Raw genomic sequence first — 24,547 nt, 5'->3', positions numbered from 1 at the left:
TTTCCAGAGGTGAGTAATCCTGTTTTGTTTTGTCTTGTTTTTTCCCTAGTGTGAGTCTTTATAATATTCCCTTTCTTGCTTTTTATTTCTTTTTTTTTTTTAAGTAAGCTCTATGCCCAACATTAACTCATGTTGAACTCATGACCCCGAGACCAAGAGTCAGTCACATGCTCTACCAACTGAGCCAGCCAGGCTCCTTCCTTCCTTCCTTCCTACCTTCCTTCCTTCCTTCCTTCCTTTCTTTCTTTCCTTTCTTCTTTCTTTCCTTTTTTCCTTTCTTTCTCTTTTTCTTTCCTTCTTTCTAAATCTATCTTGACAAGTTTCAACCGAAAATCTAAATCAAAAGGTATACACTTGGGGCGCCTGGGTGGCTCAGTCTGTTAAGCCTCTGACTTCAGCTCAGGTCAGATCTCACATTCGTGTGTTCGAGCCCCGCGTCAGGCTCTGTGCTGACAGTTAGCTCAGAGCCTGGAACCTGCTTCTGGTTCTGTGTCTCCTTCTCTCTCTGCCCCTCCCCCTCTCATGCTCTGTCTCTCTCTGTATCAAAAATAAATAAAACATTAAAAAAAAAGGTATACACTTAACATTACTTGAATTTAAGTTGTAATTTGGTATTACTTAATTTCTAGGCAAAAGACTAGATGGAAAATTTTAAAGTAACAATTACCTAAAAGTTTTAAATGAAACTTGAATTATAGGAAATAATTTTTTTTGATGTTTACTTGTTTTTGAGAGAACAAGAAAGCGTAAGCAGGGAGGGGCAGAGATAGGGACACAGTATTCTACACAGGCCCCAGGCTATGAGCTGTCAGCACAGAGCCCTACACGGGGCTCAAACCTGTGGACCACAAGATAGGGACCCGAGTGAAGTCGAATGCTCAGCCGACTGAGCCATCCAGGCGCCCCTATAGAAAATGATTTTAATGGAGGAATAAGGGCAAGCAGTGAACTATAATTTACTGGATTAATGTGTTACCTTTTTAAAACTGTAGAGTTTTTCATCTTGACCTGAAGCACTCAAACATTTCCTCCTTGGTATTTGATCTAAATGTAAATGCTTCCTTTTCTGTTGTAGAATTCTTTCAGATCTAGAAGTCATTATCTTATCAACATTCAATGTTTTTTTAATATTAAAATTTGTCTTCATTCCCTCCCACCCAACATCTAATCATTCACATTGTTTTAGATCCTTTTTACCCATCCCCGTTTTTGTAGTCTAAATACTAATCTTTAGAAGACTAAGGAAGTTAAGTAAAAATATACATAAAATCAAATGTAAAATTCTCTAAAGACATTTCTATCTCTAAAGTGATTTCTTTATTACCATTAAAAGTTATTTTGTTTTCTTTATAGAACTGAAAGGAGAATTAAAATGATACAGGCCTTTCCTATTTAGTTCTGTACAAAATTGTGTTGGCAGCCTCAGAGTTGAGGAGCAGATGACCATTCATATCGAGAGAACTAGCTTTGTTATTCAAATTGCCAAGTTATTTACTTGAGTAAAATGTAAATTACTAAGCCTTTTAGATTAATGAATTCTAAAGGTCTTAGAAATATCTTTTCCAAAATGATAATAAAGTATTGGAATACCTTCTGCAAAAGGATTACGGCACTGATTTCCTCTCTAGTGATGTGTAGGACATCTGTTTTACATTGCATTTCAATACACATTTACTGAGTACTGTCAGTTGCTAAAGCACGTTTTAAATAAAACAAGATTTTTGTTGCCTTGAAATGTGGTCACAGTAAATTTTTGTGTGTGGGGGATGCATTACCTTTTGGATATGTTACCAAAGCCATAGGTATTTTCTTACCATGGTTATTTTTGATCAACATTCAATCTTACGTCTAATTTGCGTAAGGATCTTTTCATGTGCAAAATTCTTAAGTCTTAGATATATCTAACAATGCTCTATTATTCTTAGTACATATATTAATATGTAATCATTTAAAGACAATTTTGAACCACTATGACCTGTCCTCTGAAGGAGATTTAGCTACGAATTTTTAATATTTTATTTAAGAATTAGTGTATTTCAAACACTAGACTTCTTCAACTGGAGAGATGATACCAACGGGAGAATATTGATTCAAATCTATAAATTTATGAATAATGTTCAAATAGTAAAGCAGATTTAATAAATTCTGATGTAGATGTATTATTACTTCAGAAGCTAGAAAAAGATGAATCCACAGGAAATAAATGTGAACATACAACAGCAAATACATACCTACAGAATTCATCATTTCAGGAGTGGTACAAATAGAGCTGTGACTAAATAAACAATTGATAGAGGAATTAAGATATTGGGAGCCAGTCATGACTTAGCAATTAAAATCATTGATGATTCTATGAGAACCAAGTTCCTCTTTCCTCTTTTTTCTACGATCACTTAGTGGGCCTCTTCTCCGATCTGTATTTCTAAAAGAGGAGGAGACTGGCCTATTTTATACACAAGTGTTTTAGCCATTATTGTGCCAAGATGTACCTAATTCTCCTTGGCATGGAATATCATCCAAAAATGTTAGGCAATGACTTCCTGTATGTTGTTAATTTTGTCAGTAGGCAATAAAAGCAAATGGCAATATAACGTATTACTGTGATTCAGAAAAGTGAAAAATACTTTCCTTCAAAGCCCTAAATTCATAGAATTTTAGAGTCTAAGGTATAAGAAAAGACAAAGGTTTTCCTCCCATGTGTCAGTTCAGATTGGTTGGTATTAGCTGCTGTGTTGAGAAGTGCTTTGGTAAGTGCTCTGTTAAGGCTTTTTGAGGCCAACTTTGATCTCAGAAGGAAAACAATTTCATAAGCACTAGATAAGGAAATTGCAGAATGTATATGAAATATTTTCCATTTCTACCCTAATCTTAATTTTTATATGTTTTACTTAAAGAAACTAAAAATCAGAGGTTTTTTTTTTTTTTCATTAAGTTTTCAGTTTGGCACATCTAAAGCCATATTTCAGTTAAAAGATTCTTTATAGTAGGACATAAACTTCCTCTCCGATTAAGAATCACTAAGATTCATGATGTAAAACAAGGGAGGAAAATATAAGGCTCAAAGAATAAATAGTTACACAGTTATTTTGCTCTGCTTGTTTTTGAGATAAAGAAGCTAAATATATTTTATATTTTAAACAAAGTGTGTATGCATGTATTTTCAGTCACAGTAAATATATTGCCTACATTTCATAAATTTTTCTTTAAAGAGCGATACAGTAGAAAGAGAATGGAAGAAAATTCGGAAAAGTATAGAGATAATGGAAACCTAGGAAGAACGTTGAGGAGGAAGCAAGAAAACTCAGAAAAGAAGGATCTGACATAAGGAAAAATACATATAAAATATTTAGGGCTTTTCTTGCTTTTCACACAGTAAAATATTGTCTCCTTTTGTTAGCGCCTTCTAGAATAACTGCTTTTTCGTCTTTAAGGTTCTCCTCTCAGTGGGATATGCTGATGACGCAGTGTCTTAGTCCTCTCCTGAGGATCATTGGCTCTTAGCACTCTAAATGGAATCCTCTAAGAATTCGGAGAGTCTTTAACGTTTCCTACTCTAGTATTTCATAAAAGATTGTACATTTTCTTCTGTAGAGTCAAGACTAATCCGTCAAGCATCATATTGAGTCTTTGGTGAAAATGTTACTGAACAATATAGCATCCATATCTAAGCTTTGTCTTCCATTCCCAGGACAAAATCATTTTCCCTAATTACTTTTTGTTACTCTTGCTTTTCATTTGCTCACTAATGTAAAACCCACAGAGGTGCCCAGATAGAAAGATGACTGAATAAATGTTTTAAATCTGCTTTTACTTCTCAGATGTATTCTTAGCTCTTCTCTGTATCTTTGTGCTTCAAGTTAAGATTTATACCAGGTAATTATAATTTTAAAGTAATATATAAAGACTTTGGAAATAATAGAAAGGAACTTCAAGTCATTTCTTTAAGCTTCAGTCGCAGCTCCTCTAAAAATGGTACCATCTGTTTTTAAGAGAGCATCTTCACAACAGGAAGATACTTCTAAAGAGTAGACTTTTCTGCAGGGTTCCATGCATTATTATGTAGCTGTCAGTTCCTGTTCTAAATCTACTGGCACTTTTTGGTGGGTAAGAAGGTAGGAAGAAGAAATGGTGGGATTGTAATCATTCTGTTCCTACTACATTGTAGTTATTTCTCTAATATATTACTCTAAAGTAACTATAAAATACTATTTTTATAATTTGGAAAGTTTTTCTCCAGAAATATCACTTATGGACTTTTATTCTCATTGGATTTGAAAATCCATTCCAAAATGAAAAACATTGATATCTTTTTAGTATATATTAGAGTTTTGTCTTAGTTTAATTAAAATGTGAAATAAATTTCGTTTGAGTATTTCTTTGGAAGAAAGAAATAAACTTGTGTTATTATTTTCCTACAAAATATTGAATTTACCTCTGCATGTTGAATGTCCAACAACTAAGTTATTACTAAAAATTTCCATCTGAACCTAAAGCCTGTCTGCTGATACTCTGTAGTGGTGCTGAGAGCATTCAATGCTGGTGGAAATGGGCGTTTTAATGAGCATGAGAGTTAAGTGAGAAGGATACAAAATTACTAATTACATGTAATCTTAATAAAAGCAGATGATATTGTACTTATGGAACTGGGATGAATTGTCTTGATTTTCTGTTAGCTTCTATAGCTAGCATCTGTAAGTTTCTGTTTAAAAGCGCTTTCAAAAGTAAAATTTCTGTGTCAGCTTATAGCAAGCCTGTTATATAGTGCATAAGCCAGTAGGCCATTGGGAAGGACTGGATAAGAAAACAAGGTTAGTTGAATCTTCAGTAATGTTATTACCTTGTGATTCACACCTCTCTGCAGCCACCACATAAACACATTTCAGTGTTTTCTCTTAAATCACCAATGTTACCAAGTTAGAGTTTGCCCTTTTGTATGTTGTGATTTATTTCATTTTAAATGTCCATTTAAGAGTACTCTGGGGGAAGGAAAGAATATTCTGCCATGCATTTTTACTTTGACTTTTCCCCCTTCCTGTTTCTTTAGGAGTTGATCCCCCTCATACTGTGCACAGCATGCCTACATCCTGAGCCCAAAGAAAGAGATCAACTTCTCCATATACTCTTCAATCTGATCAAGAGGCCGGATGATGAGCAGAGGTAAACATGACTACTACTCCTTTGGGAAATAAATATCACGTTGATTGGTTTCACTCAGGTGGCACCGAGATTTGCACGTTTGTCTAAATGCCTTCTTTCTATCCCACTATTTCTTTTAACAAACACTGGCCCCTTTCACAAAGTTCTGCAGTGTCTTCATTCTTGTTATTCCGGTTCCTCCTGTTGCATTTGTATACTTTTATATTAGTTACCTTTAGACTTCTAATTCAAATATTTCTTTGCCTTTATCTTTCACGTTTGATTTCTAAGAATTCCTAAATAACCCCCCTTTTCCCCCACAAATGAAGTACATAGATTATGGCTTCTTAACAGGCTGTCCAAAAACTACAATACTTAATTTATGCATTTCTGCATCACTGGACTGTCTGTAAATCAATTACTGTGTGGCTAGAGGGATATAGTATTTTGTGTTTGTTTGTCGTGACTCAAATGCTCCCAACTATTGGTACCTGAGTGGAGAAATTAGTTCTGAGGTAAAGGGCGCACATGAGGGTGACTTTCCAGGAGAACAGGGAGCGGGTTGCCATCCAGTGACAATGATTTCTACCTCTAAAGCCTTTACATGAAGGTGGAGATGTTAAGTGAGGCTCTGCAAGTGAGAACGTGAACGGAGCATCCTCTGGGTCAATAAATAGGTTTGACTAAGTACTGGATGGTAAAATATGGGCAGTTGGAATGTTTTCCTATTATAATTTCCTGTCTCAATGAAAAAATTTTTGCCCGCACCTTTGCAAAACAATGGTGTTGTACTTTACAATTAGATAGGTAAGTCTGAGAATGTTGGAAAATCATAAGAGTGTAACATAAAACAAGTAAAGCTCAAATTTTTATACATATTTTTTAAAAGTTTATTTATTATGAGAGAGCAAGTGAGCATGAGTAGGTGAGGGGCAGGGGGAGCAGGGGGAGAAAGAGTGAGAATCCCAAACAGGCTCTGTACTGTCAGAGCAGAGCCCGACTTGGTGCTCCCGCCCATGAACCATGAGATCATGGCCTGAGTCAAAGTCGTATGCTTAACCAACTGGGCCACCGGGCACCCTCAAAGCTCAAAGTTTTAAATACAAGGTATCTCTCAACTCTGAGAATAAAAACAGTCTTATAGATTTTAAAACTCTATGAGTATTTATCTCTTTCCTGTTCTTACCGAAACATACCTGAGCAGGTGGACAAACCTGTCTTTTCAGGATCCAGTCAAGATGAATCTACACCAGCAGTCCTCACATGCTAGTCCAGTAGAAAGAAGGGGAAATCTGGGGCTCCTGGGTGGCTCCGTCGGTTAAGTGTCTGACTTAGGCTTAAGTCAGTCTCATAGTTCATGGGTTCGAGTCCTGCACTGGACTCTGTACTGACAGCTTGGAGCCTGGAACCTGCTTCGGATTCTGTATTTCCCTCTCTCTGCTCCTCCCCGCTCACACTTTGTCTCTCTCTCTCTCTCTCAGAAATAAATAAACATTAAAAAAAAATTAAAAACAAAAAAGAAAGAAGGGAAATTTAATCACTATTAGTCCTATTCATTGCAAACTAAAACTTTTCTAAGGACAGATTGATGGTGCTGTATAAGAAAATTAATATTTTATTTTCTCCTTGAAAAATACTATTCCCTTCTTGGCAACTTAATTAATAATTACATACCATTTATTACATTGTTATTTTTCAGTCTGCAGGGCAAAGGCCTCTAGATCTCTAGGCTGTTTTCACAGACTCTGCATGGAAAGCTAAAGGCTGCCCCCTGGCGGCCAGAGTACCTAGGAGGTACTTCAGGTTGAGGTGGACCAGGAATTCAGCACCTATACCCACATTGAAATTGTTTACCTTACAGATGGAATATTTTTTACTGAAATAGACCAATCAGTTGACTCACTGTGTATAATGTGAATAACAAATTAACAAAGCATAATGTTTAAGTTAGCATATTATATTTGTCATATAATCACTTGTTACTTTTCCTGACTTAGTAAATCTTGGGCTTGTCTGTCTCCTAAGAATTTAATTTTATGCTTAATAATGATGCTTTTTGCCAGTTCTTTGCTAACAACCATAATTGCCACCATATTTCTACCTGCATCAAGTAATCCCTGTCCCGCAATTTTTTGCCAGTGAGAATATGGAATTTTACCATTACAGGAGCCTGTTTCCAATGCTGTTAATAATCTGTAGGCATCTGACCTTTTCTGTTTTCAACCTGTATTTCAAAACTGTCATACTTTGTAGGATTAACTTTGCTGGCTAAGAAGTTTGCCTAACATTTTTTCAACAAGTTTATATATTTTTAGTATGTCGATGGTGGCGCATGATTTAAAGTCATTTCACAAAAGGGTTTCATGCAAGTGTTTGTAATGCCTAAATTTTACCTAAGTTTATTTATTAAAAGAGGTAAACATTTGTGAAACCAAACATGCCTTCTCATTATTTTGAGATGCTCGTGGAGAAAAAACAATGTTCAGATATTAGGAAGTTTTCATTGAGGAACACACTATAAACCTTGGGAGTTTATTTTTCCTTTTTTCTTTTATTCATGTTATTTTCCTTCCCAAAGTAGGAAATAGAAAAGCAAAGGAAGCATTGAGAAATAGGCATAGAAGATGATAACATAAAGGGGAATCAGAGAGAGAAAAATACGAGATTGTGGTGAGAAGCTGCAGTATACTCTGAAGATGTACCGGCTCGACGTTTTCCTCGTTGTTGTCCAGATGTTCTTTGTCATGATTCCCCTCAACCTGAGAGAATAGTTAGAGCTAATCTGGCTAAATTAAATAGAAAGTTAAAGTGTTTTTGAGTTTAAGTTTAGTTGGCATATGTTGAGAAATAGCAGTGAGCAATGCCTGAGCTTAAAGTGCGATTTTTATAATTAATATGAATAAAACATTATAATTTGCTTCTCCTTGAAGAAGGGGCACCTGGGTTGCTCAGTCGGTTCAGTGTTAGACTTCAGCTCAGGTCATGATCTTACGGTTCATGGGTTCGAGCCCCACGTCGGGCTCTCTGCTGTCAGCTCAGAGGCTGCTTGGGATCCTCTGTCCCCTTCTCTCTCTGCCCCTCCCTTCAGCCCTCCTTTCCCTTCTCCCTTTCTCTCTCAAAAATAAATAAAACTTAAAAAAAACATGTATTAAAAACATACTTTTTTTTCCATCAGGTTTTACTGTTTTGAACTATATAATCAAAAGTGGAAGAACTTGGGGCACCTGGGGGGCTCAGTCAGTTAAGCATCTGACTTCGGCTCAGGTCATAATCTCACAGTTCGTGAGTTCAAGCCCCACGTCGGGCTCTGTGCTGACAGCTCGGAGCCTGGAGCCTGCTTCAAATTCTGTGTTTCCCTCTTTCCCTGCCCCTCCCCTGCTTGCACTGTCTCTCTCTCTCTCTCAAAATTAAATAAACACTAAAAAATAATTTTTTAAAAAATTGAAAATTTTATAATTCATTTTAAAATCATTTAAAATGGAACTTCATTCTAAAGAGTGAAAAATTAAATTTTAAACTCTTGTAAGTTTCAGATCTATCAATTTAAATGAAGTTATTGTATTAGTTACATATATACTGTTCTGTGACAAATTACCCCAAAAGAAAGTGGTTTAAAACAAAACCCATTTTTTTCACAATGTGAAACTTAATCACTAGATATAATTGAAGATACAAAAGTCAAATCATGAAGGATATGTACTGTTAACTTCAATTTTGAATCTTTCTAAGGCTCAAAACTTTCCAAAACAAATTTCTGACAGCAGAGGATTTGTCTGTTCATAACTGTGAAGACAAAACAAAAAACAAAAACGAAAAACCTTTAACCCATTCTTAATATCTTGGTGGTTTTTTCTTCCTTATTACATCAGCTTTGTGTTAGCAACATTGCTGGTGATTAGTTGATGTCTGAAGTCCAAGCACCCAAGCTCAAAGGACATGCGAAGCAAACAGGATATTCTTATTTTTATAGACAGAAAGGTTTGCTCTAACAAAGTGTTTATCAAAGTGTGGTCCAAGTATCTTTGGGGGTCCGTAAGGCCTCTTTAGGTGCACAAAGTAAAAGACTTTTTTTTAATTTAAATTGTGGTTAGTTGCCATACAGTGCAGTATTGGTTTCAGGGGTAGAATTCAATGATTTGTCACTTACCTGCAGCACCCAGTGCACATCACAAGTGCCCTCCTTAATACCCATCCCCCGCCCAGCCCATCTCCAGCCACCTCCCTCTGTCAACCCATAGTTTGTTCTCTTTCACTAAGAGTCTCTTGTGGTTTGTTTCCCTCTCTCGTCTCTTTTTTCCTCCCCTTCCCATATGTTTATCTCTTTTGTGTCTTAAATTCCACATGAATGAAATCATATGGTGTTATCTTTTTCTGGATGAGTTATCTCACTTAGCATAATACATTCTAGCCCCATCCACCTCATGCAAATGGCAAGATTTCGTCTTTTTGATGGCAGAGTAGTATTCGTGTGTGTGTGTGTACACCTTTATCCATTCGACGCTCAGTGGACATTTGGGCTCTCTCCATAGTTTGTCTATTGTTGATGATGCTGCTATACACATTGGGCTGCATATGCCCCTTTGAATCTTTATTTTTGTGTCCTTTAGGTAAATACCCAATAGCGCAATGGCTGGGTCGTAGGGTAGGTCTATTTTTAGTCCTTTGAGGACCCTCCATACCGCTCTCCTGAGTGGCTGCACCAGTTTGCATTCCCACCAGCAGTGCACAAGGGTTCCCGTTTCTCCACATCGTCACCAACAACTGTTGTTCCTTATGTTGTTAATGTAAGCCATTCTTTTTTTTTTTTTAAGCACAAAGATACTGTTATTTTTTTTAGTGTTTATTTTTGGGAGAGAGAGAGTGCGCAGGGGAGGGGCCGAGAGTGCTGCACTGACAGGGCAGAGCCTAATGCAGGGCTTGAATTCAGGAACTATGAGATTATGACCTGAGCCAAACTGAAGAGTCAGGTGCTTAACCAGTGCAGCCACCCAGGCGCCTCTAATGTTAGCCACTCTGGCAGGTGTGGGGTGGTATCCGATTGTGGTTTTGATATGTATTTCCCTGATGATGAGTGATGTTGAGCATCTTTCTATGTGTCTGTTAGCCATCTAGATGTCTTCTTTGGAAAAGTGTCTACGTGTGTTTTCTGCCCATTTCTTTCTTTTTTTTTTTTTTTAATGTTTATTTACTCTTGAAAGAGAGAGAGACAGAGCATGAGTGGAGGCAGGGCAAAGCGAGAGAGGGACACATAATTTGAAACAGGCTCCAGGCTCCAAGCTGTCAGCTCAGAGCCTGACACAGGGCTCAAACTCTAATGAACCATGAGATCATGACCTGAGCAAAAGTTGGATGTTTAACTGACTGAGCCATCCAGGTGCTGCATCTTCTGCCCATATCTTAACTGGCTTACTTGTTTTTTGAGTGTTGAGTTTAATGAGTTCTTTATAGATAATTTTTGATACTCTTTTTCAGATATGTCATTTGCTAATATCTTCTCCAATCCTATAGGCCATCTTTTCGTTTTCTTGATTGTTTCCTTCACTGTGCAGAAGCTTTTTAATCTTGATGAAGTCCTCGTAGTTCATGTTTGCTTTTGTCTCCCTTGTCTCTGGTGACGTGTCTAGTAAGAAGTTGCTCTCACCAGGTCAAAGAGGTTGCTGCCTGTGTTCTCCTCTAGGATTTTGTGTCTCACATTTAGGTCTTTCATCCATTTTGAATTTACTTTTGCATACGGTGTAAAAAAGTAGTCCAGTTTCATTTCTTGTGTGTGTCACCATTCAGTTTTGCCAACACCGTTTGTTGAAAAGACTCTTTTTTCCACTGGATATTCTTTCCTGCTTTGTTGAAGAGTTGTGGGTCCATTTCTGAATTCTCTATTCTGTTCCATTGATCTGAGTTTCTGTTTTTGTGACCAATACCATACTGTCTTAATGACTACAGCTTTGTAATATAACTTGAAATCTGGAATCATGTTGCCTCAGCTTTGGTTTTCTTTTTCAGGATTGCTTTGGCTATTCGGGGTGTTTTGTGGTTCCATACAAATTTTAGGACTGTTTGTTCTAGCTCTGCAAAAAATGCTGGTGGTGTTGATAGGAATTGCTTCAGGTAGTATAGACATTTTAACAATGTTTGTCCTTCCAATCCATGAGCATGGAATGTTTATCCATTTCTTTGTGTTCTCTTCTGTTTCTTTCATAAGTGTTCTATAGTTTTCAGAGCATAGATCCTTTACCTCTTTAGTTAGGTTTATTCCTAGGTTTCTTATTGTTTTCGGTGCAATTGCAAATGGGATCAATTCCTTGATTTCTTTTTCTGTTGCTCTGTTATTGGTGTAAAGAAATGCAACAGATTCCTGCACGTTGATTTTATATCGTGTGACATTGCTGAATTCGTGTATTCTAGTAGTTTTTTGGTAGAGTCTTTCAGGTTTTCTACATAGAGTATCATGTTGTCTACAAATTAAAACAATACTCATTTTTTATATTACAGTATGTGAGTCATTCTTGATCTTGCTTCAGGGTCCCTTATAAGGCTGTAATACATATGTTGGTGGGGGCTGCGGTCCTGTCAAGGCTCATTCACATAGTTGGTCATTAGCAAGATTCAGCTTCTCATGGGTTTTTGGACTGAAGGCCTCAGTTTCTCTCCAGCTTTTGGCCAGAGTTTCCTTCAGTCCCTTGCCACATGGGCCTCTCCAGCATGGAGAAGGCAGTAGAGAGGGTCCCAAAGCCGGATATCACAGACTCTTGAGACCTAATCTCAGAAATGACATCCCATTGCATCAGCCATTATTCTGTTCTCTAGAAGCAGTCATTAGGTCCAGGCTACAACAGCATGAATATTGGGGGGCGGACACCATCGGGAACCATGTCAGAAGGTGCCTGCTGCAGTTATCTTGGGTATAAAGTTCTAATTTTAGATATACCATTTTACTGGGGCAAATGTCATTTTACGGGGTTCAGTTGGTTAAGTGTCTGACCTTTGATTTCGGCTTACGTCGTGATCTCTTGGTTTGTGAGATCACACCCCGTGTCGGGTTGCACGCTACAGAAGTCAGCAAGATACTGCTTGGGATCGTCCGTCCCTCCCTCTCTCTCTGCCCGTCTTCTACTCACACATGCCTTCTCTCTGTCAAAATAACTAAATAAACTTTTAAAAATGTAGTAAATATCATTTTACCAATATGATACCCTAGTTTTAAGTTATAGAAATATTAGGGGAATAACCGCTGATTGTTTCAGTAGCTAGAAACTGAAGTTCTTAGATGCTGAAGCATTAGACATATTATCTCAGAATGCATGGATAGGAAGTTAATTTAGGATGTTACGAGACTGAGCTTCACACCAGTAGAGAATAACTTCACAATGTCTCACAGTGATGCCACTATTGGAGGAATGAGTCTTAAGGAACTCATTCTCGGGGTGGCAGCCTCGTCCATTGTAAGAAAAGTCTAATCTGATTGTACAAAAATACTGTATGTTGTGTGACTTACAGAGCTTTTTTAAAATTTTTAATGTTTGTTTAATTATTTATTTTAAGTTTATCTATTTTGAGAGAGACAGCCTGAGTGGGGGAGGGGCAGAGAGAGAGACAGGGAGATAGAAAATCCCAAGCAGGCCCCATGCTGCCAGTGCAGAGCCCGGTGTAGGGCTTGAACTCACGAAACCTTGAGATCATGACCTGAGCCAAACCAAGATTTGGACCCTTAACTGATTGAGCCTTCCAGGCACCCTATTATTTATCTACTTTTAAGAGAGAAGGTGTTGGGGGGAGCGCACAAGCCAGCAAGGAAGGGGCAGAGAGAGAGGAAGAGAGAATTCCAAGCAGGCTTTGCACTGTCAGCACAGAGCCCAACACAGGGCTCAAGGCCACGAACCATGAGATAATGACCTGAGCCAAAATCAAGAGTGGGTGCTTAACTGACTGAGCCACCAGAGCTGACTCTTTTTAATGCTTAGTCCTAGTTGTGCTTTCTCATGTAAGTGTAAGTCTTTATTCATTTGTATTATTTTTCAGGCAAATGATACTGACCGGTTGTGTGGCATTTGCACGCCATGTGGGACCAACACGTGTAGAAGCTGAACTTCTACCACAGTGCTGGGAGCAGGTAAATAACTGAATTGGGTTTTCCTCCAGCTGTTACACTCTAATTTCTTATGAGTGTAACGTTTTGTTTTTCTTCATGCCATTGGGAATTATGTGGGATTTAAATTATGCTGTGTTCCTGTAGTCCAGCACAGTGATTTAACAGCACTGAGGTAGGCTCTGGGATGCCTGGCTTTAGTCATTCTTCCAACAGATACTTAAGGAACTAGTTCCAGTGCCAGGTACAGTGGTAAACAAAAGACAGAGACCTTTTCGTGCGGAGATAAGAATAAACAAATAAATGATACATCTTGTATTATTATAAACTATAAAGAAATATAAAGCAGGATAAGGGTTAGCGAATGATGGAGAATAATGTTTTAGAAAGGGTGGTCAGAGCAGCAGTCTCTGAGAACGTGACGTTTAGGCGAGGATCTGAATGGAGTCAGTTACTACAAGTACAGAAACCCTCAGGTGCAGGCTCAATGAATTCAACGAGAGCAAGAAGGCTGTGTGTGTGAGCGTGTGTGTGTGAGTGTGTGTGTGTGTGTGTGTGTAGGTTATAGAAATAATATATGTATTATATACTTGTATATATTGCAATCTATACAGAATATAAAATGTAAACTGTTGATGTGGGAAGTTCTTGTATTTATAATCCAACTCACTACTAACTACTTTTGGTTTTATATTGAATTTTAATATTCCAGTTCTACGGAGAACTCAGGATCATTGACTTTTAGACTTGATGGTTAGGTCATTAAGTGGGTTATTTATCCATCTTAAAAAAAAAAGATGAATTTCTTATAAGACAAATTTCATAACCTTATTTATAATAACAAAGCCATTTATCCTTAAAAAAATACTGGTCTCTAGAATATCACTAAAGCATATGCTCTTTTAGAATTCTATTCCTCATTTCTTTGAGTATTCATTCTTTAAAATTTATTAGAGTTTGATCTAAATTAAATACGTGAAGTAAACATTATCTATGGCCCTATTATCTTTGACAATCTTTTATGTCCTCTGTGGATTATAATGCATGCTAATTTAGGATGAGGCTCTAATCATTGAAAGTCAAATAAACTTGGAAACAATATATACAACTTTGAATTTACAAGTCTGCACCGTTATTTATATGTACATAGAATAGTTCATAGTTTTTTCTGTCTTTTTCTTTCTATTAAGCTTTATTGAGATACTCATCATAAACCCATTTAAAGTGCCGTTTCAATGGCGTTTAGTGTGCGCACAGACTTGTGCAGCCGCCACCGCAACCAATTTTAGAACCATTTTGTCACCCCAGAAAGAAACTCCAGCCCTGCGTTCTCCTACTTCTAAGATGGTTTTGGCTTTTCTGCGTCCCTTGAATTTCCATGCGAATTTTAGGATTAATTTGTCAGTTTCTGCCAGAAGCCATCTGGAATTTTCATAAGGATGGCATTGATTTCTGTAGATCAGTATGGAGAATATTGCCATCCTAATGTGAGCCTTCCAAACCATGAATTTAGGATGTCTTTCCGTGTATTTTGTTCCTTTAAATTTTCTTTCAGTGATGTCTTACGGTTTTCAGAGTATAATTTTTATGCTTTTCTGTTCAACTGATTTCCTAAATATTTTATTCTTTCTGATACTATTGTAAATAGAATTTTCTTAATTTAATTTAGTATTGGTTGCAATGTAGAGAAATACAATTGATTTTTGTATGTGCATTAATTTGAGCTAGACTAAGAGAAGCAAAAGCAAAGTGTATGTACAGCATACTTTGATATTCAAAACATGACACTATTTCTGGATTAAATTTAATTTACAGGTGTTACTTAACAAACATCTTTACCACCACCTCTTCTATAACCTGAATAAACACGGATATCGGGGATCCATCCAGCCGACTACCTCCAATCTGTTGCCCAGTAGATTGCTATGTAATTTCTTTTCTTAATTTTAGGCATCCAATACATTAATGAATTATGTCACCTTTTCATATGGGAATATGAGAACAGATATACTTCTTTTCCAGTCAAGGAAAGATTTATATTCTATGAAGAAGACATATGGGAACAAAACCCAGTATGTGTCTTTTTTTTGTTGTTATTTTTGTTATAGTTCAGTGTAGTCATCTCAACAGCAAAGCTCCATCATCTTGTGTATACAAACAGAAGTGGGTTGAAGTCTGCTTACTTTAGCACAAATCATCTCACTTGTCAGGGGTTCTGGTTAAATCATTGATTAATTTATTTCCTAATCCCTTAGTTGTAAAAGAGAATTAATGAGTTATTCCTGGCACAAATTAATAAGCCATGTCTTTCATATTCAGAAGCAGGGTTTTTCAAGTTTAAAAATAAACTAATGTTTCCAGGGCTGGAGAAAATTGCTCCTGACGTCGTAGGGAAAGCCTAGTCTTGGCAAGCCTACAATCTCTAGACACCTTGCTGCATTTTCATCTTCGCTTTATCCTTTTTTCTTTAACAGATGCCCCTGTGACCTCATGTTTGAGGCTCTCTGATTCCCTTATTCCTGATCCAGTTATAGCCACACAGGGATTCCCAGAAGTGGGAAAAAAGAAGCTTTATTGCATTCTTAACAGGATTTATTATGAAAAGTAATTCTCTGCTGCAAGAAAGGAGGATATTTGTTTATGCTTGATTGATGTATTTTTTACTCCAGATTAACCACAAATACCCAGAAAGACGACTACTTGTGGCTGAATCCTGTGGAGCTTTGGCACCTTACCTTCCTGTAAGAACTGTCATTTTTTCTTAAAAACTTTTTTTCATTTTAAGAGGGGCAGAGGGACAGAGAAAGAATTTTAAGCAGGCTCCATGTTCAGTGCGGAGTCTGAGGCAAGGCTCAATCCCACGAGCCTGGAAATCAAAAGTCGGACACTCAACGGACTGAACCACCCGGGCTCCCCTACTGTTGGTAGTTTTTAATCAGTTCTTACGAAAAATAAAAATCTAAGCATACAACAGTGTGCATTTTTATATTGGAATTTTTCTAACCCAAAGTCAATCATACTGTATATAATGTTCTTAATCCCTGACAGTAACATTGTTGACAGGCTCTTGTATGGATATCTATATATTTTTTTAATTTTTCATACTGTTAATGCCTCTACATTTTACCTCCATCAGCATTTGCATTTTTGACAGTGTTAAATTGCCCCAAACCAACATAGCACTGATTTATACTCCTGTCATCAGTACATTGGAGTTCTTATGTTCCCATACCTTCACCAGGATTGGGGTATGGTGAAATCTTTTTTAATATTCTCTTATAGGAGAAAACTCGTATCTTATTGTTGTGATAAATCATATAGATAGATATACATGAGTAAGTTTGAACATCCTTTGATTTACTGTTCGAAGGCAGATGAACATCACAAGCACTAAGGGAATAAAAATCTGTCCTCCCCTGCCCCTGACCCCAGAAGGTTAAGCAGTATTGATAGTGGCCTTAATGTCTCCCCCAGGAGCCATTGCCTCAGACCCCACTGCAATTGATAACAGTAAGATACGTGCTGTCATGGCTTAAGTGGCATAGTGCCTCCTGATTTGTCCTGGGGGTTCCCTGCGGCATACTGAACCAAACTGCCACAGTTGACCTCAGTCCAGATCAATGTGAAGCAATTACCCAGCTGAAGTTTACTTATTTCTGTCCTGTTTACTGCCCGTGCTGATACCAGCCAGGAAGCCATCTGAAGATCTTCAAGGCAGTTTTTTGGGCAGTTTTTATCCTAAAGGATCAGTAAACAAGGCTGTACTAAAAGGCATATTCACCAACCTAAATGTGACCAAAATGTGCTAAAATTATATATATTTTTGTTTCTAAAAAGTCAAAGCAAAAACTAGGTCACATAAAAGTGACTGTAGATCTTGCCCTGCATACCAAAATCACACTGTAAATTTATGAAAATGATCATTTACTATCTTTTATTCTAACCATTATAGGTAAACAAGTTTGGGTTTAAAGACTTTCATAAATTGACTGAATTATAACAGTAGAAAGCAGAGAAGAAAGGGGAAGAATTTGCATAATGATTATAGCTCTTTATTTTACCTTCAGCCATTAATTAGACTAAAACATTCTTTAACCAAAAAAAAAAATTGTGTGAAATTAAGACACAGCAGTGGTTGACATTATATTAAATAATTGCATCTGAGAATAGCAATGCAGTTCTCTTTGAAGTATTTTTAAGTTTATCCCATATATTATCATCCTGTTTGACATTTTTTTTCTCAGTTCTTCAAAAAATAGGAACACCAGAATTTTCAAATGTTTGCACACTCCTACCCCAGGCAAATGTTTTGATTACCGGAGTGGTGGTTCTAGTCCCTCCTGCTATTATAACTCTGAGAGCCCTTCTCCAAGTGAAATAGGTAGTATAGAAGGGTCATTGCCCATTTATAGCAGAGGTTGACTTGGTCAGTTTGCCGGAAGTGCTTGCTACGATGTTACTATGTGCTCTAGGGTTTGAAGCAGTTGCACATATTTATTGAGAGATGATTAATACCAAGTTCAGGGTAGATGCTGTCTTTAGAGAGGAAGGGTGGAGGAGAGTGAAACTTAAGCTGTATCTGTAATGTTTTATGTCTTTGAAAAATGAAGACTTAAAGCAAACATAGCAAAATGCTAATGTACATATATAATCTGGATTTTTAAATATGTGGATGTCTGTTGGATTATTTCCCATACTTTTCTGCCACTAATGTAAAGTAAATAGTAAAAACATGTTTTTGTTTACTCTCAGAAAGAAATCCGTAGCTCCTTGGTTCTCTCAATGTTGCAACAAATGTTAATGGAAGATAAGGCGGATTTAGTAAGAGAAGCTGTGATCAAAAGCCTTGGTATCATTATGGGATACATTGATGATCCAGATAAATACCAACAGGTATGTTTTTCAGAATGAACCCCATTTACTTCATTATAAAATTCCAAATAATTTAATATTCCAGATCTCCGATTCAGCTCCCCAATAATCTGTAGGAGAGCCAGCAGGCATCCAAGTTTTAGCCCATTGCAGTTGGCTGCCTGGTTTTACTTCTTCGATTCAAAAGAAAGAGCACTATGATTCACTCACAGCATCTCCCATGGTTTTCTGGCAGGAAATTGGCAAAAAGCATGCCATGTTTGCCACCATTTCTGTTTGGTTCCCATATCGGTGGATACATGACATTTTCTTTAAAGAAAATTGGAAGCACAGGATTATGCATGGCTTGCTTTCTTGCTTAAAGTGTTCTCTACGTGTACTACAGCAGACTTCATTGCATTTTGTTAAGGCTGTTTCTTTTTTTTATTTATTCTTTTGAAAAATCTAAATTTTACCTGTTTCCCTTTGGCAGGGTTTTGAATTGTTGCTGTCAGCCTTGGGTGATCCCTCAGAAAGAGTAGTTAGTGCAACACACCAAGTATTTTTACCAGCCTATGCTGCCTGGACTACAGAACTTGGAAATTTACAGTCTCATCTTATACCTACATTGCTGAACAAGATAGAAAAACTTCTCAGGGTAAATGCTTTCTTTATTTATACAGTTTATAGAAATGTAAAGAGCATGTCTTCAGTCATCTTGAGAGGACACTGGGGAACAAAGACAGAAAGTCCCACCAAGCTGAACATTCTAATAACTTGCCAGTTAAAGATGTTGTTGGTCTGGAGCCGAGGGAGGTTTGAGGAAGTTCTGCTTTGCTGCAGCTCGCCGAGGAAGGGCACGCTCGGGTTTGTACGCTGAAGTAGCACCTTTGTGGACCTCACCTGTACGTTCTGCAGAAAGCGAACTCTTCCTCGTGTCTTCCGAAGATTTAAAGATTTGGGGTAAAATATCAGCTCCAGTTCCTGGAATGCAGTTAACTAAACTATTAGTCTCTAAAGCTTTCTTACTTCATGATGTCAAAATGCTTTACTTGTGCTTATTTCGCTGCGGTAGTTCATTTTCTCACTTCTTAAAATGAATGTTTTTGGTTTTCCCCAAGTAAAAGAAATAAAGTTGAAAGATAGTAGCTTCTTGATCTAATTTTTGTAATAAAATTGCCTTTTAGAGTCTAGAAGGAAAACTAACATTTCTTTAATGCCTCTATGTGCATTAAGGTAGATACTTCATAAATAATACATATTATTTCATTCTTACTACCCTTTGAGTTATATTTTGTTTTGGTGTGGAAAGTGTAGCGTGTCCAGGGTCTTAGAGTTGTTGATGATGGAACCAGGATCTGATATTGGTCACTGACACCTCACTCTTACTCATTCTACCCCCAAATTTTAAAGAACCTTTAAGGCTCTTAACTACTCTGTAGACAGTATTGTAAATATTTCTTTAATTGAAAACTTGGGCTGTTTTTTCTATAAATTTCAAGTATTTTAAGAAAAAAGCTATAGGTAGACAACTAGACTGGAAAGTACTCCTTTTTATGAAACCTGGGAAAGTCTTTTCATTATTTTTTAAATGTTTGTATTCCTTCTACCTGAGATTTATCCATACCTTGTTTTTAAGTTCCATTTCATAACATGGTTAATGCCATTTTGCTATTAAATGTACCTGAAGTATTCAGCAGAGCTAGTAATTCTTCCATGAAGAGATTAATTTAGAACTTGATAGTATGTAACTCACATATCTAGTACCTTTGACACAGCTTTTATAATATTAGTAATATGTTTATTAGTAAATACTTTAATCTCTAATAATTCTGTTTTTCAGTTTAACATTTGGTTTCTGTGTACTGTACCAATCCATACTCTTTTTTTCTTTCTGCTATCTCTTTTGTTTCCTTTTGAAATTCTTTCTCCTCTATTTCATCTATTCACTGAAGTATTTTAAAGTGCTTTCAGTGCTGCCACACAGAGATGCCACCAAATCTGTATGAGGAGATCGGATGTAGGAGAGGGAAAATAGCAAAGGCTCTTGCTGATTCAACAGTTGAACATTTAAAATGATTCCTGTGGCTCATTTTAGTTCCTTTATCCTGACTTATAAAATTTCAAAGAATAAGACCCTCTTAAGAGGAAAAAAGCCTGAGGGCACCTGGGTGGCTCAGTGGGTTAAGTATCCAACTTGTGCTCAGGTCATAATCTCACTGTTCATGAGTTCAAGCCCCACATCAGCCTCTGTGCTGATCGTTCAAAGCTTGGAGTCTGTTTGAGATCCTGTGTCTCCTTCTCTTCCTGACCCTCCCCTGCTTGTACTCGTGTGTGTGCACGCTCTCTCTCTCTCTCTCTCTCAAAAATAAATAAACATTGGGAGGGAAAAAAAGAAAAAATTCCTGTAAAAGAAGTTTCATACAAATGGAAATGATTAATGTTCACCTTGAAGTTTTCCATATAAAAGATTGTTTTGCTTATCTAGTGCCTTAGCGCTTCCTCACATTTTCACGTACTTAGAGAAATGAAGAAAAGATTCACGGATATCTCCATTAGGTGTCGTGCTGAGTCTAACATACAGATTCTTAATTGTTTTATTAATTGCCACAGAAAGGAAGAGCATTATAAGCACTTAATGTCAGAACACTAAACCTAGCTTCCACCTCCTTCTGTTTCAGGAAGGAGAGCATGGGCTGGACGAACATAAGCTCCACATGTATCTTTCTGCTCTGCAGTCCTTGATCCCCTCTCTCTTTGCGCTAGTGCTGCAGGATGCGCCGTTCTCCAGCAGAGCCAAGCTTCACGGTGAAGTGCCGCAGATAGAAGGTACTGACCTGAAATTGTGGAAGGAAGATGTAGAACATCGGCAACTTAGCTTCCCAAGGAATTGTTTTTGGTTACACTTCTAAAAATGACTTTATATGAAAGCATAATTACTAAAACACACGTGTGGAATTTCGTGGTTGTAGAGGGTCTGGTAGCTAGAGTAAACTGTGGCTTCCTCTTGTATGGATGAGCCTCATGGTATTATTTTCTAATATTTGTACTTTCTTTCCATTCCTAATCTATAGTCATTTTATAACTTTTTTTCCCCCCAGTGGCTGAAATAAGTTTTCTTTCATTAATAGAGCTAAATTAATGAGAAGATTCACCTAATAGTTACAAGTGCCAGTTTATGAATCTTGTCATTTCCACTTGCTTTAAACTTTTTCTCCCCCACCTGTTTCATCTTATTTTCAGTAGGGGAAGGTAAATGTAATTCTCTTTTCTACTATGTCCTTGACAGGAATATAAGCATATGCAACAGAATGTTTTTCTCCAAAGAAGGAATATAACTTATTTTCAGAAATATATGAAATTGATAGCAAAGGCCAGTATTTTCTTAGACCAGTAAGTGACCTCTGACCCTTGGTACTTAGGAACCCCACTGCACCCAACCCCCAGGATAAATGGCTGTAGACGGGCTGTAACTCTGTATGAGATCCCTTTGCAGATTTCTCAGGTTTGTGAAGTTGTCCATGTGTCTGGCCAACGTCTGATAAACAAAAAAATTCTAACATTGAGAATATCAATACATGCTTATTGTTTTTAGAATTGCAGTTTTCATGTAAAGTTAACTGTGGACAGTTTCCCTATAATCTTTGAGATGGGAAGCAGTGTCCAAGGATACACTAAGCACAGCACAAAAATGGCATATTCTGTTTGAATGTTTTACTGGAAAAATTGAGAAGAGATGGGGTTACGTTAATATTTCAAAACATTACTGAGGAGAAGGAAGATTCAGACTGTTACAGAAAGTCTTCATAAAGCGTCCACAGCTGACTGCTTCAGGCTCCACCCCTGCATATATTAAGGCTCTTTGTCTGCCTAGGGGCTTTCCTGCCGAATTCCCACTCTTTCTCTTTCTGTCCTGCCATATTGGTGTGCTAGGGCTGCCGTGACCAAATTCCACAAACTGAAATCTATTGTTCCGCGGTTCTAGAAAGCTCAAGGTTTCAGATCACGCAGTCAGCAGGTTTGGGTCCTTCTGATGCTCTGAGGATAATGTCCCGTGCCTCCGTCCTTGCCTCTGGTGGCTTGCTAGCAGTTTGCCATTCCTTGGCTTACAGACACATCACCCCAGCCTCTGCCTTCATTTTCATTGTTCCGTTCTCTCTCTGTTCCTGTCTGTATGTCCAAACTTCCCCTGTTTATGAGATTGGTAATATTAGATGAGAGGCCCACCCTACTCCAGTGTGACCTCACCATACCTAATTACGTCCGCAGCAACACTGCTTCTAAATAAGGACACATTCTGATGTTCGGACCTCAATGTCGGAATTTTTAGGAGGGTACGTAGATTAACCTATAACATTTGCTGTCAGTCAGTCATTCATTTATAAAAAATAACTCTGGAATGTTACCTGATGCCAAGCATGTGCTCGGGATTAGATGAAAATTGTCGAAATAACTGCTTTACCATCCTGTATATATTTCTTCCAGTGTTTATGTGACCTTTTCTTGGGATTATGTCTTCATCATACCAAAAATAACCTTTCCTTTGTAATTCTTTTAGACGGAATATGACACTCTGACTTTTAACAGCAGCCAGCATTGTTAATGTTATTACACCCACTTCTTGGTTATAAATTATTTTAAATGAGAAAATATTATATTCTTGTGTAGGGTCTATATATCCATGTCTATATGTCTACTATATATACATCCATATTTTGGGGATATCATTTATTCTAAGTAAAGATTTGTTTTCTCTTAAATAAGAGACACACAAATATTTTTATTACCAATTTATTCTACAGCAGTAGCCAATATTTATATCAGGCACTATTTTAAACACTTGAGATGCATCCATGAATAAAACAGGCACAACTTTCTGCTTTCATAGAACTTACATTCTAGTGAGAGGGAAATACACTAAAGAGTCGTAACAGCTGTTACTTTGGGATAATTGTGATTGTTTTGTTGACAATAAAATGCTGGTATTTTGCTATCCTACTGAAATGACATTCTGGGGACCTTACCATAGTTCTATATTGTTAAAAATCTTGTTAAATAGAACAATGTTTTGAGACTCCTGAACCATTCTGTTTACTTACCTGTAATAATTGAGTTATCCAAATAATTGCTATTTTTTGACACTATTTTGCTTCTGTTGGTCCTACCTTTAAATCTTTAGACCTCACTTTCTCTGTAGTTAATCTTGACATATCTATTTTACTTTAAACTGTTCTATTATTTTTCAATAGTTGGTTAATATTTATGAACGAATGATATTCATTCTATCATAGTGCAGCAGATTGTGACAAGTAGTATATAACCCTGTTTGAAATTATATCAGATTTGCTTTGACATGATATATTTCTGTAAGAAGTACAAATGTCCTTCGCAATCCAAATCTGTTTATTTCCGGGTTGAGATACAGTGAGAATTCAATCAGAAACCTCAGATAGTGAGAGATACCATCTTACCCAAACTCATTTATTTGGTGCTTGGTATAATATGATAGCAAATAGGAGAGTTCAGCTAGCAAGCGATGACCTTTATCTGTCTTTAACGTATTGTTAAAAGTCTTGGGCAGTTTATAAAGACCATAACATTTTAAGTATGTGTTTGAACATTTTAACAATTATGTATATTTCATGTTCTCTTTAGTTTAATAATAATTATTAAGCCATTAATATGTTTTGAGAAAATTCTGTATTTTTGCATCTTTTAGGAAATTAGGAGTTGTTGGGCAATTGGGAGTTTCTAACAGTTAACGGGCTGTTGGTTATGTTATCCATTTAGTAGCCATCAAGATGTTCTCTATTTCATTGTCATAGTCTGGTAGCATTACAAGTATTTTTTTTTTTGTTTTTTAATCAAATTCAAATCCATGTTTTAGCTAATGTTTTATCTTTGGGCCAACTTTAATTTAACCCAAATGAAATTTTACTCTTCATTAGCAAACTGTTTCATTACAGTATTTGTTTATTAACTAGTCTCCCAAAATCTTAATTTTTGAGATGTGTTCATTTGTTTACATGTGACAAGAATTTGTTTTATTTTTTAAAAAATTATTTGATTACTATATTTTAGTTTTCTAAAGTTTATAATAAGCAATTAAATATTGGGAGACAGAATCTTATTTTCCTTTTCAGAGAATAGTTAGCTTCACAAACTGCCATTTTCACATTATTGATTTTACTTCTGTTATTTATAGTGACTAGGTTCCCTCGGCCTATGTCGCCTCTTCAAGACGTGTCTACTATAATTGGAAGTCGCGAGCAGTTGGCGGTGCTGCTGCAGCTTTATGACTACCAGCTGGAGCACGAGGGTACCACAGGCTGGGAGACTTTACTGTGGGTTGTCAATCAATTGTAAGTTCCCGCCTCCGCATCCGTTTGGTACGCCTCCAGCAGTTGATGGAAGATAGCTCCCTGGGCGTAGCTTTGGCACTGAGGGACCAGATAGAACTAACTTAGCATTATCTGT

The 24,547-nt window shown here is 37.0% G+C and overlaps 1 protein-coding gene across 8 annotated transcripts in view; it reads left to right on the top strand.

The window, feature by feature from the left end:
* RELCH (RAB11 binding and LisH domain, coiled-coil and HEAT repeat containing) overlaps positions 1-24,547 on the top strand; it is a 110,616-nt gene that overhangs the window by 46,381 nt on the left and 39,688 nt on the right. For all 8 annotated transcript variants that reach the window (XM_029921786.1, XM_029921788.1, XM_029921785.1 and 5 more), the window contains 7 exons: positions 5,045-5,157; positions 13,153-13,243; positions 15,889-15,960; positions 17,972-18,112; positions 18,564-18,728; positions 20,752-20,899; positions 24,276-24,432. In XM_029921786.1, coding sequence (XP_029777646.1) covers positions 5,045-5,157; positions 13,153-13,243; positions 15,889-15,960; positions 17,972-18,112; positions 18,564-18,728; positions 20,752-20,899; positions 24,276-24,432 — 887 coding nt within the window. The remainder of the gene's footprint in view (positions 1-5,044; positions 5,158-13,152; positions 13,244-15,888; positions 15,961-17,971; positions 18,113-18,563; positions 18,729-20,751; positions 20,900-24,275; positions 24,433-24,547) is intronic.

This window comes from Suricata suricatta, chromosome 14 (genome assembly GCF_006229205.1).
Source record: "Suricata suricatta isolate VVHF042 chromosome 14, meerkat_22Aug2017_6uvM2_HiC, whole genome shotgun sequence".
NCBI classification, from domain to species: domain Eukaryota; kingdom Metazoa; phylum Chordata; class Mammalia; order Carnivora; family Herpestidae; genus Suricata; species Suricata suricatta.
This window is presented reverse-complemented; position numbering and strand designations above follow the sequence as displayed.